Here is a 15698-nt window from a genome sequence, read left to right on the forward strand (position 1 = left end):
TAGGCCTTTGAATAAAAAAACGTTTTCCTTGCTGCAATTTTTCAGCCCATTTTTTGTCTCCATGTATTACCGTAATTTTTGACTGTAGATTTGTAGTGTAGAATTTCGTTTGGAGTAAATATGGTTCATTACAACAACTGTGTAATATTGTGATTTCGGCATGTTAACAGGATATCACTCCTGTTAATAATATTTCTGCAGTCAAGTATTTTAAGTTTCTCTCGAAAATGAAGTTTTATGCCGTGCGAAAGTGAGCTTTTATGACCGAATTTTGTATTTTGGAAAAACCCATTTTAGTTCGGAACGCGTTATTACTGTCGTCTCCCTCACATCGTCTATTAGGCACCCCAACTGCTCCTTTCGTTCTAGATATGTGGCATTCTCCCAAAGGCCACAATCCTTTAGCGTCTTCCAGTACCATTTGTAATCTTTTCGGCGCTTGGTGTGGTTTGTTATTCTTGCGTCACTTCTTCCCTGCGGCTTGAAAGGGGAAGCAGTGATGCAGCGCGCCTGAAGACAAAACTCACACGCTGTTGCTTCTGCAGGTGCCTCAGCCGCTGGTTCTGCTGGTTCAGGGCCAGTTTCGGCGGCCTGAATTTCGTTACGTCGGTGGAAAAGACGTATCGGTTCTGTAGGACCATTTTTATCTGCGACAGCCGGAATTTCGAATCGTCTGCCAGGAACTAAAAATAGAACAATAAACTAAACTATGAGTGATCCTCAGTAATTTTATCAACTGCATAAGCTTTTATTAGCAATAAAAGAGAACATCTGATAACATGATCCAGGGCCCCAAACAAGACTGCATCGCCAGTCAGACATGCAGGCAGTGTATAAAGCTTGATACATAACATACAAGAAACCCGGGAAGAAACACAGAAGAAGTGACAACACTGACGACCAATGAAAGCAAAACAAGGCGAGTAGGGGAAGAGAAGAAATTATCGCTACTGAATTGCTGCAACCTTTCCGCACAAAAAAAGAAATCGTACCAGTTTTAGGTCAGTCAAAAAAAAGACAGATCATGATGTCTTAGCAAATGCAGGATTCACAGAATCGGCATTTGAAGTTATATTTAAAAATGCAATAGATTTTTGAAGAATGCCTTCGCCGTGACCTTTCATATTTTCGACCCGCAGACCGGAATCGGGTTTCTCCCTCTGTTGGAAAGAAAAAGCGCGCAATTCGAAAAGCCGCTCTAGAACTCAACTCTTTTTTTTTCCCTTACATATTTAATGGATTGTGTTTGTACGAAATGCATTCGAATAAAATACTCTATTCTAATACTCGGAAATTGCTAAAGATACAGCCAACTAGGGAACAGTGGTACGTGTTATTACTATCCTATATTTTATTTTACTGACCGTTTGCCTTCACACGCTTCATCGATACGACTTCGCAAGTCGTAGATGCTTCTCTTATTGATTGTATAATATGTTGTTGTTCATCTTCGAAAACTTCAACGGTCAGCTAAAAAGAAACGCGATAATTATTATATATGAAGTACAGACAAGGAGACAAATGCGAAATGGAAACGGCTTGTATATAAAAAACGCCATAGACGTATATGGCCAGTTCTACTTACCCGTATTCGTTTTCTTGCACCACCGATCATCTTTGAATAAATTTCTTACCAGATTCTTACTATATATTTCGAATAGAACTTAACAATACAGCGCCGAGAGGTATCTCTCTTTCCACTGAGGACACTGAGCACTGAGCACCGTCGCGGAGAGCGGGATTTGATGTTGACAGCTCAGTGTCTGGGGATAAATGAATGACGGCTTGGCCAGGCCAAAGGTCCTTTTATAGTCAGGGTCCTTGTTTAAACATGTTTGAGAAATGAAGGTCTCATAGACAACTGACACACTGACACTTGTTATAAAAGGCGCTCCATCAGCGCGGCATTCAATTCCCAACACAATTGCCTCAAAAACCGTTTCTCAGGTTTTTGATACGTGCGTTTGTTTGATGTAAGAAGCCGATAAAGTTAGAGCTTAAATATAATTAGGGAATCCCATGTAAAGTTCCAAACGCGGAAAATAATCGAAATTTGCAAGCACGGTTTTGTAGTCAGTTAACTATCTGACGACATTTTGGCTAAATATTATCCAAATTGAATTGTTCCAGGAGTTGCCGACTTGGAGCCCATAATGTATGGGCAATTCTCCAAAATGAAGTTCAATTGTATTTGGAGAAACGGGGCTGCAAAACAGATTTTCTTTCGCAACTAGCGAAGGCGAGCAACTGCCAACAGACCAGCAAAAACTGGTCACAAAGTGAACAGAAGGGGGATCTTGTGGTATGGTTTCGACCACATTTACGTGAATCCTCAGTAAAAATCTTGATTTTTAAAAACATCTGATCAGGTAAGTAAAGAGCCCGAAGTCCAGAAAAGGTCAATGGCAATAATGTGAATCAAAACGTGACACTGACAAGGTATTACCAACAGCAAAAAAGAGCAGTTTAAAGAATTTTTAAAGAGGTTTTTTCTTTTTTCTGAATGATTGCCCACAAACGCAAACAAATAAATATTCAGGCCCGCTCTGCTTTCACTAGTTGGCCCATTGTGCCCTTTGGTTTTTAACTGATTTAATATACTTGTTCATCAGAAAGTTAACTTTTCAGCTGAACGTTTTTCCGAGGTTTCGCTAAAAGTTTTGATTCTGACAAAGGTAGTTCATCAATTACAGGGAACGTTAAACTCAGATATAGCACTGTAGGAGGGTTAGAAATTTCACATAGAAAGGTAGGCTATCTCGTCCTCCCCCCTGCCCCCCCCCCCCCCCCATTTAAACACAGGCCCTAAGTTTTGCTCCCTGATGATATCTGCGTTGTTTCTAACTTCTGCTCACGTAATGCTGTTTTGTAGGGTCTGTTTAAACGACTGAGTGATCACTAAATGTTATGCTCAGTGATGTTATTGCCCTGATGATATCTGCGTTGTTTCTACTAACTTCTGCTCACCTAACGCCTTTTTGTAGGGTCAGTTAAAACGACTGAGTGATCACTAACAGTTATGCTCAGTGATGTTATCGCCCTGATGATATCTGCGTTGTTTCTACTAACTTCTGCTCACGTAATGCCTTTCGGTAGGGTCAGTTAAACGACTGAGTGATCACTAACAGTTATGCTCAGTGATGTTATCGCCCTGATGATATCTGCGTTGTTTCTTACTTCTGCTCACGTAATGCCTTTCGGTAGGGTCAGTTAAAACGCCTGAGTGATCACTAACAGTTATGCTCAGTGATGTTATCGCCCTGATGATATCTGCGTTGTTTCTACTAACTTCTGCTCACCTAACGCCTTTTTGTAAGGTCAGTTAAAACGCCTGAGTGATCACTAACTTATGCTCTGTGATTTTATTGCCATTGGGATTCTAGGCTTTGAGTAAATATTGTTGAGCGCTCGCTTGGCTAAAATGTAGAGCTACCAAGACTCTGAATTACTTTTTCGAGTTTTGTTACTTGACTTGATAAATTGCGCCTGAGGGAAATTTAGGTGTGTGAGCACTAACTTATGCTTTAAAAGCTGAGAATCCATGGAATTCTAGACTCGCTTGGCTAAATTTAGAGGTACCAATTAAGACTCGGAATTATCGAGTTTTCGATAATTGAATTGACAAACTGCTGATCGCATGAGTTATACTTTGTGGTTGTCTCCTCAGCCAAGTTATGCTTACTGATTACGAAAATTGAACCACGCCTAAGGCCATAAGTTTCCTTTTCTTGTAAACCGTATATTAAAAGTAACTTAGTATAACCTGGGGAATTGTGCATATTTCTTTTTGGTGTTTTTATTGAACATCCTTGCAAGTTCTTTAGTCGACTAAGCAACAACTGGCTGGATCGATTAACATTGCTCATCAATCCATTTTGATGTCAATAATGTTGCTACGAATTGCTGTAGCTTGCGGTTGGTCGAACAACATTGCTCATTCATGCTCAAAAAAGAGAGAGATTGATCCATTTTGATGTTAATAATGTTTTGACATATCTTTGTCTTGAAAATGCATAAAAAGGCAACCTGCACTACTTGACTGGGTTTACATCAGAGTAATACCTGAAAGAAGCTTGCATTGGGAGCCAGTAAATTGAGAGGTGAGCCAAAAGTGTTTCATGCCCATTGCAATAATTTTGTTAATTCGCCCCCAAAGGTGTAACTATCTCAAACAGAGCAAATACTAAATTTTGAACAAAAAGAACGACTCTGCAAAACACCACTCCTTAATAAATTTCATCTGGATGTCATCAGCACTTTCAAAGTGTTATTTACCTCCTCACAAGAACTAGAACTCAACGGCAAACGTTTTTTCCTTTTCCATTTTCTTTATTGCCTTCTTACTTTCAGCTAGTTTTGTATGTTTTCGTTATTCGCTTTTAGGAGTTTCACATGATTACTTTTGTTTGTTTTTGGCTTAATATTAGAGTCACGGTGGAAGACAGTCTTAGGGAACGTTTTATTATTTTTCTCCCAAATGTCTTTCCCAACCTGACAGTCGTCCTCCTGAGATAGAAGTTCATCAAAACAATTGAATCCTACTGAGTTAGCCGATCAAGGCTTTCCAAAAAGAAATTTCAAGCAAAAGAGCCTTCTTGTGCCTCTGAAAATAGAGGCGTAAGGGCACCTTAAGTTCAACCGGACCAAATAGTCATTCTTGCTTTTAAAGAAACAGAGTTGGAATTCGATTTGCTGTAATTGTTTTGTTTTGTTTTGTTTTTGTTGATGAACATTTCGGTGATTTTCATCAGACATAATACAACGCAGGGATATTACAAAATAGATACCACATTGAAGGACCACTTTCGTCCATTCCACGTCTGCCATGCTCAGAGGTCATATAATTTGCTTAGTTATTTGCCTAAGACGTGCAGTAACATTCCCGTCTATAAGTTTGAAATTTGACTAAATGTAGGGGTAGGAAGGCCCAAATCGCCTTTTGAATTTCGAATATAATGGTCAGAAAATGTTATGTTTTCTTAAGGAAAATGACAACTCAAATTTAAGTCCTTTCGTTTTTTTAGGGACAAATATTGTGTGAAAAGGGCGATCAAAGGCCAGCTAGCATTTTCTAAACCAACAACAGCTAGTAAAATGGGTTTTAGTTTTAAAGAAAACCTAAGGTTTTCGTAAGAAAAACGTTAACCCTCCCCGCCACCGCGACAACAAACGAGAGGGAAAATACGTGACTGTCAGTACCAAAATGCAAGAACATTGAAACAAAATGCTTAAAAATGATATCGCCTGTGTTGCCAGATGGTTTTGGCCCATTTTAAAGACATGCTTGTGTAATCTTATGCAGTTTAATCTGTTCCGGTGCTTTAGCTGAAATTTTTAGTTACAGAAGGGTTTAGAGGACGGAATCAAATTCCCTGAATTTACTAGCTGTCGCTGGCTTTAAGAAAGTACCAGCTGATCAAATTTCGCATTTTTAACGACATATTTGCCCCTTCCGAAAATGAAGCATTTGTATTGAATGCATTCTGAAGGTATCCTGTCCTTTCCTCATTCTTTCGATAGACACTCACTGAAACATCGAAGATGCTGCTTTTGGTTTTTCTCTTGTTTGTCGGATACTGTAAGTATGCGCTAACTTGTAAAATTACTGTTAAGTTTTGTCATAAAAAATGTCGGGGAACAACTGCTGACGCGGAGAGAGATGTTGTTGTTTCAATTCAAAAATTGAGCGGAGAGACAATTCTACTATTCCTAATATTAAAAGAAACTATAGTACACTTGTTAGAAGAAAGAAGATTGTTAATCTGTGTTTTAAAAAGCGAAGAAAGTGATTGCAGATGTGATATTTAATGGCATGGAATTCGACATATTTTTGTTCCCATTGACTACCACCTTCAGCAAGTTCAGTATTATATTTACGGTAAGCGACTGCTGCTCTTACGATTGTTCCATTGATTGATTAATTGATTGACTGATTAATTAATTAATTAATTAATTAATTAATTGATTGATTGATTGATTGATTGATTGATTGATTGATTGATTGATTGAAAAAATTATTGATTGAGAGAGAGGACGACTCCCTTCACTTTCTTTGGAAAATAAAGAGGGAAAAAAAAAATATAGATCGCATATTCTTTTTCTGTAGTTTTATATTTTTTTAGGAATCAAACTTGCATACTTAATTAGTTTTTCAGTTATTTAATTAAATAAATGTGAACTAACAGCCATTGCAGATCAAAACAAATGCTCAATGGACAATCCTTGCACTAACGGTGGAGCCTGCATCAAAAAAGATGGTTTCTATCAATGTGTTTGCCCTCCGGAATTTACAGGAGATCTTTGTCAAACAAAGAAAGGTGAAAACTCAATTCCTTTGTAATTTCTTAGAAAATTTCACAAGCAGGAAGTTTTGACAGCTAATAAAAAAAAAAATAATAAGATAAGAATTTTTGCTTAGTTTTAAAAAGAGAGAATAAAATTATCTTAATTTAGCCGTAGTTCGCTGTGTTCCGTTTCACTTGACATAATTTCAATCAGAAGTCAGTAAAAGATAAGGTTTCTACATTTTTGACGTTTCAAAGGGAAAAAGTTTTTTGTGTGTCTATGAGTTTATGATTTATCAAAAAAAAGTTACAGCAATCATTAGGTGAACTGGTTTTATAAATCACAATGTCAACTTCTACTGTGAGTTATAAATCACAAAAATACATCTCTGAGATTTATAAATAGCAAAGGTCGTTGAATTGCGATTTATAAATTACAATGGTACTTTATTTGCGTTTTGCTAAATAACACAAAATAATGCAAAATTATCGCTAACTAATATTTTACACATGGCGGCCCATGGTTTTCAGGTTACAGTAAAAAGAAACATACAGCGCCGATCATTCTCCACATACTTCATTCAAACAGTAAAATGATTTGCAATAACCCACAGACGCGGCCTAATAGCGAGTCCTTTCTTTTCTTTCCCTTGGTTTAGGAAAAAGTGACACTCCTGAGTTAAGGCGATTCAGAAATGAGTCTGCAGGTATTGCTATTAACAAAAGCTTCCTATTGTTTTATTTTAGTTTTTTACTAAATTTTGTTATGAAATGGCCATGGTGAGGTCAATGGTGATTCAAGGGGAAAAGGAGTATTTCCTATTTGACTTTTTCTTTATTGCTTGCATTTTCATTCTGTTTGTCTGTTGGTTTCATTTTTCTTTCTCTTTCTTCCTTTTCTTCCTTCTTATCAATTGTTCACTCCTTTTTTTTCTCTCACTCACCTTTAACGCTGGGTGGGTTGGGGGGGGGGGGTACTAGCAAGGAGAGCTTCTTCTTTTTCCTCTCAAGTAATGTATAAACAAATGATATCCTCTCTGTAGGCCCATCACAGCCCGATATAGTAATTCAATCTACCATAGGAGGTTTGTGAATAGGTTTGCGTTTGTGAGTATATCAAAGTGCGCCATTCAAGGTGGATTCGGTGTTGTGAAAGCCATTTTATGGTCATGTCGTCTGCCAGTAGTTACCAGGGGAGTACATCTGAGATCAAGCTTGACAATAATTTGATTTCTGCTTCCGTGACCATGGGTTTTTCAAGAGAAGAGTATTCAAAAGCCATTTCCAAATGGCCTTGAACCTCATTGTAAAAACAAGGTAAAGTGCATTTAGTTTTTTTAATGCCAATAATGGGTACGAGATTGGTCACGCGGATAAAAACAACGATAGAAGCAGGTATTGCAACCTAGGTGGGTCAGCATCTTTAGCCAAGCCTCATCTTGTTTATTGATATCTGTTGTATCGATGATAGGACCGCAACCGGCACAATTTATGGGACCAGGATTGACTAAAGAAAAGAGACTGTGGCAATCAGGTAATTAGTGCATCTCCAAATTCATTTAACCAAAAGTAAAAGAAAACAACCAGACAAATTAAATATATATTTTTTCTTTTGTTGCAAAGCTATAGTATTATTAAAAATTTATATCTTCGTCTGATCTGAGGCTTTGACGAAGGACTAACATTCGAATAGCCAGGACTCAACTGTCTTTACGGTTGCCAAAATACCGAGTTATGAACCCTTTTAATAAAACCACATATGGATGCCAGATATTAAAGCTGAATAACGGATATGCTACGTCAATTGCGTGCGGCCAGGAGCGCACGGTGTTTAAGATGACTTTATTTCTTTTGGCTTTTTCAAAGGCAAAAAAAAGATTTAGAGATCCTGGAGTGTAAAACGTTTTTGCAAGTGTTTTCTGAGACCTTAGAGTTAACTTAGGCCAACATTATGAACAGTGGTCTTACCGGCGTGCTGAGCTTGAAAAGTCTATTGACAGGATCAAATATGAACTGTATTCATTGCTTAACATTTGTTACACTCGAGTAGAGTAGTCATGAGTAGAGAAAAACAGCAAACAGGATTTATCAATAGAAAATTGCTGTATTTTTTTATTCTAGAACTTGTTTTTGTATTAAAGAAGAAAAGAATGGTGGAGCCTCGAGCCCTTGATTAGATTCTTGGGAGCCTGGAGCCTTGAAATCCAACAAGAAATTTGAATTTCTTTTTTGTTATATCAGTTGTAGGTCCTTGTGGTGTGTTTACGACTGTATTGAAAAGAGTCACTAACGGGATCTCAACAACTAATCCCGCTTCTTGGGCCTGGCTTTTATCGATGAAAGTGAGGCTAGGTCCGAATTCTCTACAGCATATATGTGGTGCGTCGCTTATTACTAATCACTGGGCGCTGACCGCTGCGCACTGTTTCTTTGATACATTTGGAAGAAGGACCGTGTATGAACAAATGCTGGTCGTGCATGCTGGTAAGTAATGTAAAACCTTTTCAATTTGAATTAATTTTGCTTTTGGCCAGCCGTGCTCCTATTACTTTCCTTAGGGACCGTTCATTTTTTATGAGCATGGGGGGGCTGGTGGAATTTGGTTAATTGCCACTACGAAACTGTATGACCCCCCCCCCTAGCATGCAATTTTTTCCACATGGCCCCCCCCCAGCAGAAACTATTTTTTCTGATGACCCCCCCCCCCCACCTCCCGCCCAACCAGAAACAAATCATACTCCTAACTTTAACAAAACGCTTATGTACTGTTTATATCAAAGATAAATGTAATTGTTACTGTGATTTCTTTACAGTACTATTAAAAAGTTACCGTTCTCTGCTTAGGTACAGATTTCTCTTGTTTAAAAAAACGTTTTATAGATAGGAACACGTTTACGGCTACGGCAAACCCTAAATTTCCATTTAGATTCTCAAAGGAACTACAAAAATTAATCAAGCAAATGGTTAACGTGAAATTACTCCTCTTCGAGTAGAAACAATTAATACACGTACAGATCTGACTAACAAAATACGGATTGAAGCATACCAATCAACGATTACGAGTCATATGAAACAGAAATAAACAGCGGACACAGATATCAGGCGCGTAGGTAAGGGTTAGATAGGGGTGTTTGTTGAGCCCCAAATCTTGCTCACTAGGGGGGTCCGGGGGCATGCTCCCCCGGAAATTTTTGAAAATCTAGGTTCCCAGAAACCTCATTTCCTGCATTTTGAGACCCATTTTAGGCAAATCACAAATTTGTTTTACAGCAGCTTTTTAAGCTATATACATCATTTCTACAGCATAATTGTTTCAATTTAAACAAGAAAGTTCAATGTACATTCCGCGCCCTGTCAAGTTCTGATAACTATTCAATCTGCTGATAGTCATACACCAAGCTGGTAAACTGCATCATTCACGGGTGTAGGCCTTCGAACAAATTGGCTATCTCGTCAAGATTGACAGGCATATCATATTTGATATGCATTAGAACTAGGGCGGACATTCTACTCTCTCGCATGGTACACCTCATGTAGTTGTTCAACCTCCTCATTGTGCTTTTGCTTCCACCATTATTGATCTTCAAAGGGGGTTCGTTCGAACCCCTCGAACCCCCCCTCCTACGCGCCTGGATATTAAAGTACTGCTATTAAAAATGACAGTTACAAGCTTTTCTGAAGATGGCCTACGGCTCAGATTTACCATCAACTAAAGTCACCAACAACAGTTCTATTATTAAAAACTAATCTGGAAGTTCACACTAGGCATACTACTGAGTCTACTGATACTCCTGGGTTCAAATAATTTACTAATCAACAGTCTTTATAAAAGTAAGTACTATTAAACAGAACATTAAGCAATCTATTGATATAGTTTTGAGTACAACCACTTTGTAGAAAACTACTCCCCCACGGATGATTCAATAGTGAGACTGCTACGTTTTTATATTAATTTGAACTTGTACAAACATAGGTGTCTACTTCAGTTTATATTCATTATTGCTTTTCCAACAGATATGCTTCATTTCCTCAGTTGTTGTTGATATAAAATGCAGATTTCGACCTCAGTATGTACAAATTAAAACAAATTAAAAGTGGTTAGGAAAATCGTATTAAATAAAATTGAAATAATATTCAATTTCTTCATCCGTTTCTGTGTTGAGCCACTTTCAATTTCCCCTACTAGCCAATTATTTCTGGTGACCCCCCCCTCTTTCACTCAATTTTTTTTGGTAGCCCCCCCCTTTAGTGCCATTTTTTTTCTCGTGGCCCCCCCCCAAATCCCACCAGCCCCCCCATGCTCATAAAAAATGAACGGTCCCTTAGTTTTACTGAGCAACAGAGCAAGGATGCCACGATTAAAAAGACTCGTTTTTCACTCAGAGTAGGATGCCTTAGAACGGCAACAAAGAATGATATTGCTTTGCCAGTGTCGGACTAAGCTCTTCGGAAAGCCCACGATAGATAAAATCAGTAGCTACGATTTAAAGACCATGTTTATGGTTCAACGTCAGCTTGCTACTACATACTATAACTTAGGTTAGTAGTATATACCAGGCCAGAGGTTTTATGCGCGCTCTGATTGACTACTCAAACTCTGGTAATTCAATAATAATATTTGTTGTTCACTTCCCGTTTTCACTTGCATGTTTGCCAAAAGTAAAATACTGACTAGACATGGCTATCCTCTTGTTTGATATGTACCAGAAAATTTATTCACCTCACCGTCAGATGATACAGTGAGCCTATTGTGAGGTAGACATTTAATCACACCTGTAGGGTCAACATGTGGGAATTTCTTGGTTGGTTTGTGCATACACGTCCTTCTCGACAGCTGTTGAAAGCTTCCTCATCATATTTGTACGTAGCTTAAATTTAAATGTTTTCCAGTTTTACGGAATGGTAAAAAGCTGTGCATACTCTTGTACTGTTCATGAATTGCTTGTTAATTGGATATTTGTGTATGTCTTTCTAGGAGCTAAGTTAAAAACTGGCCTCGGTGGAATACCATACGGAGTTGCGAGTATTGTTATACACCCGATGTACGTCCCTTCTAGTCCAGCCTTTTATCATGATATTGCCCTCATCAGACTCACCCCTGATGTGATAAACGCACCGCACGTCTGTTTGCCTGTTCCTGGAGCACCAATCTTAAGTCCTCGTTGCATTGTGGCGGGTGAGTAAACAAAAATACCGTAAGAAATAGTCGATGATATATTAAGTCGAGAATTACGTGGGTTTCTGTGGGTTGAGTTGGTTGTTGGTTCTCATCTCTGCTCCGAGAGTTTTTCTCCGGGTACTCCAGTTTTCCTCCCTCCACAAAAACCAAGAATTCCAAATTTTAACTGAGCTGGAAACAGAGGAGAGAAGGGAACTCCATGGAGTCCACTGAAATTCCCATTGTTATTGATTTTTTTAATTGATTAAAAGATCTAGATTGCAGCAATTGCTACACTATCTTTCAATACAGAGATGCGTGAAGTTCGGTAGTCTGCTAACAAATAAAATAAAACTGCACAAAACCTGGAATATAGATTAACCAAGACTGAGCAATTGACGTATTCCCACATCATTTGACTTCATCCACCTCCCGTGGTGGATCTCAAAGGAAGTATACTTTTGGAAGTATGATAATAGTCACGAAAAACAGTATAAACAGGACAAGGGGAATGCCTCGTTTTTTCATCCAACTTCGAAATGTTTGGAAACAGTCTCGTGTGTTTGATAGAGCTTCCCGAACCGGTAACAATAAGTGGAGAAATTCAATGGGAACGTTCGCCCAATTTCATGATGGTTTCCTTTGCTTTCTCTGAGAGGTGGTGCTTCATTATAACAGCCGTGAATACTACAGATATGGTTGTAGATCAGTGCGTTTGTTTACATTTGTTTTCATACTTTTTTTAGGATGGGGATTGACGGCGACTTGGCCAGGTAGAATTGGTACTCTTATTTTGAAAGAAGCACCAATTCCCATTATCGAGCCTTTTCGCTGCAGCATTGATCCTCGCATTCAGATTTGTGCTGGAGGACAAGGAAGTAGTGCCTGTGTGGGTGACAGTGGTGGACCACTCTTCTGCGAGGACCATGGGAAATGGGTCCTTCAAGGAGTTGTTTCGAATGGAGATATGAGGTGCCCTCCGTTGATGCCCAGTGAGTTCACACTTGTTAGCAGTTACATGGATTGGATTGTTGGAATCGTGAACGGTAAGAAATGTTGTAAAAGCCAGTAAAAAGGGGGCTGAGATTATTCGGGGTATTTCAAGTGATTTTGTTGCTTAATTAATAAAGAACGTTCTTCTGTTGACCGGCAACCATATGACGACGCCAGGTTCTGTGTTTTATCACGTCGTGACGTACACTCTCTCTAGTCACGTTTTGAACTTGTTTTTAACAGATTTTCAAGATTATGTCACTGCCCATGCATTTTTAATGTGTAGCTCTAGGTAGTGCATGGAATACAATTTCAAAGCAAAATATATCAATCTACTGTTCAATCGACTAACTAACCAAGACTTACTGACTGGCTGACTAACTCATTGATTGTTTGTCTGACTGGCAAACGACCGAATGAATGACTGAAAGTCTGATTGATTGATTGATTGATTGATTGATTGGGTGCCAAACTGGATGGCTGACTGAGTGACTGGTTGGCTGACTGACTGACTGACTGACTGACTGACTGGCAGACCGGTTGGCTGACTGGCTGACTGACTCTTTGTCTGACTGGCGAACGACCGAATGACTGACTGACTGACTGATTTGTTGACATTTTATTTAGCCTCGGGATTCCAAACTAGTTGGTTGACTGACTGAATGATTGAATGACTGATTGGCTGACTGATTGATTGACTGACTGGTTGGCTGACTGGTTGGTTGACTGACTGGCTGGCTGTTAACTGATTGACGGACTGACTGGTGGGCTGTTTGTTTGGCTCATTAACTATTTGACTGGTTGTCTGGCTAACTGACTGACTGACTGACTGACTGACTGACTGACTGACTGACTGACTGGCTGACTGACTGACTGGTTGGCTGGCTGGATGCCCTCTCTCACGATTCCATCTCACATGTCGCCTGCTTTAAGGGATTCAATTTATCTTTAATTAAGCTCCTATTTCTTTTTACTAAACCCTGTTCTTGGAATACTATAAATTGCAACAGAAAAAGACATCTATTTTTCATACCATTGAATTTCAAACTGAGAGTATGTGAGCTTTTTTTCGTAAGAATGAAAGCAAAAGATGCACTTAAGAAAGTGGTAGTATAAACCGTTAGTTAACAAAAGTCCCCTTCATAAGAGCCAATTAAACTCCCACCAATACCACCATTTCTACTACTACTACTACTACTACCACCACCACCACCACCACCACCACCACCACTACTACTACTACTACTACTACTACTACTACTACTACTACTACTGCTGCTGCTGCTGCTACTACTACTACTTCAAATTTGACTGCGAGTTCGAGGTTGAGTACGAGTACGACTTTCCAAATCTAGTAAGCTTGGATTAGATAACAGCTTATCACAGAATTCTCGTTTTTAGAATCACTTTATGACGTTAACAACGGGAAGGATCAACAATTCTGGGGACGCGGCTGATTTGAAATTTGAAAGACGTATTTGTTCTCAATTTCGCACTCTTTCTCTGATCTGAAAGTGGCTAATAGGGGCCTTACAAAAAACGAAGGCGACGGCAACGACAGCGCCACAAAACAAAAGGGTTAATGAGAAAAAAACAATCCCTCTGTACGTGCGTTTTAAGTTTTGGTACATTTCTCTCTCGTTGTTTGCAAAACAGCAACGTGAAATGACCAAATTCAAGGTTTTGTGGAGAACGTGAACACACGACAGTGAATTTTTTATTCTCTTTCTTATCTTGAACACCACTGCTACCAATTTGGTTCCTGGGTAGTTTGTCCTTTGTGTAGAAGTTGAACGAGTTGAAATAATCGCGAAGCAGCACCAATGAAATAAAGTTATATTTTCAAGTGACGTTTTCGTTGGCGTTGCCGTCTTGCATTCGTAAGGACCCCATCACAGAACTACTATGACGACGACGACGACTACTTCCACTACTGTGCTGATGATCATGATTAAAATCAGTAGGCTTTTGTGCTTATTCAAAACAGGCATGGCGCGCTGATGTGTACGCAACTCCAGAGGCAGCCAGAGTGTAGAAGACATTTATCAGTAAAGCATGCACGCGGTAGCAATTTTGTATTAAATAATCATAGAAAACGTATGATTAACTACAGAGAAAGATTCAGGCTTCACACGGGTCCCGTTTCAAACCTAGCTGGCTCGTGCCGGTTTTATTTACGCTTTTATGATCATCTCAGCGTACACATGGGGCCGATCGGGGCTGAATCAATGAGCTCAAGTCAGGCGTTTTTACAGGTCATCAGCTGAGAAAAGCACGATGATGTTTGATGTTTCGCCTTAGGCATTATGCTATGCAGAGTAGCAGTTATTCGTATTTTCGTGCTATTCATGAACTCTATTCTGTGATTTAGGTCGCTCTTTTCCTTTTTTCTGACAAGTTAAGTTAATCCAATCCTGGATCAAGCTCGCGAAATATTGTGTTCGGACCTAAATTGTACCTCTCGGTACCAAAAACAATTTGTTCCATTTGGAACAAAAACTTTGACCTACTTTTTGCAGATCAACAAAAATGGGGCTTGAATGTGCTGAACAGTTAGCGGGTACATACAATGGGTCCCGTACATAAGCAAAATGCCTATCGACTTCGATTTTTTGAACCAGTCCCGGGTGAATGTGGCCTTAGACACGAACGTAAGGTTTAATCGTTTTCGCAGAGGTACAGTTGTGTGTGTTTTGTGGAACTCACAAAGTCTCTTATTTAGCAAAATAGAATTGGGTTTAAAGGGGCAATGCCACCCATTTTCAGCGTCGATTTGATTAGCTAAAATTTGCCTCCATGGAAACGTTCAAATAATGCTTCGGTTCTGTTAATAAGAACCCACCTACTAGTAAACTAGAAAACTTGAACTAATTATGTTTGGCTGCGGATGGCTAGGATGGAAATGGATTGCAAATTGAAAAGCTTTTGCAAATTTGTTCAAGTTCTTCAAGTCTATGCTGGAGAAATCACTAAAAACTGATTTATTTTCCTCAAAGAAATCACTTAACTTTGTCAAGTATTTGCATTGTTGTGACCAAAATACAGCAAAATCTCCGTGACATTGCCCCTTAAAGGCTTCCTTCCTTTGTAAAGGTAGCTAGCAAGTAGTGTAAGATGACATTGTTCAATAGCGTTAGCCAAGATGTTACTCTCAATTTCGTATTGTTTAGTTCAAATTTTTTTTAAACCTAATATCGATAATTTGAGGTGCAAGTATTAGGAATACTGATATTTGATCCTAGAATGCGCTACTTTTGTAAAAC

The 15698-nt window shown here is 38.9% G+C and overlaps 2 protein-coding genes across 2 annotated transcripts; one reads left to right on the forward strand and one right to left on the reverse strand.

The window, feature by feature from the left end:
- Nucleotides 1–258: 258 nt before the first annotated feature.
- LOC146471262 (uncharacterized) lies at nt 259–1823 on the reverse strand. The gene is made up of 2 exons (XM_085121046.1): nt 1365–1823; nt 259–683 (listed from the first exon to the last, which is right to left on the reverse strand). The coding sequence occupies exons 1-2, from the start codon at nt 1384–1386 to the stop codon at nt 259–261; spliced, it is 447 nt and encodes a 148-aa protein (XP_084977172.1). The 5' UTR covers nt 1387–1823.
- A 1640-nt stretch (nt 1824–3463) lies between these two features.
- Nucleotides 3464–15508, forward strand: LOC146471263 (chymotrypsin B-like). The gene is made up of 9 exons (XM_085120955.1): nt 3464–4100; nt 5521–5578; nt 6186–6317; nt 6944–6991; nt 7756–7818; nt 8526–8768; nt 11260–11460; nt 12189–12488; nt 14423–15508. Exons 2-9 carry the CDS (start codon nt 5542–5544, stop codon nt 14434–14436), a joined length of 1038 nt encoding a protein of 345 aa, XP_084977081.1. The 5' UTR covers nt 3464–4100; nt 5521–5541; the 3' UTR covers nt 14437–15508.
- Nucleotides 15509–15698: the final 190 nt, after the last annotated feature.

This window comes from Pavona decussata, unplaced genomic scaffold, assembly GCF_977016875.1.
Source record: "Pavona decussata unplaced genomic scaffold, jaPavDecu1.1 SCAFFOLD_105, whole genome shotgun sequence".
In the NCBI taxonomy this organism is placed as follows: domain Eukaryota; kingdom Metazoa; phylum Cnidaria; class Anthozoa; order Scleractinia; family Agariciidae; genus Pavona; species Pavona decussata.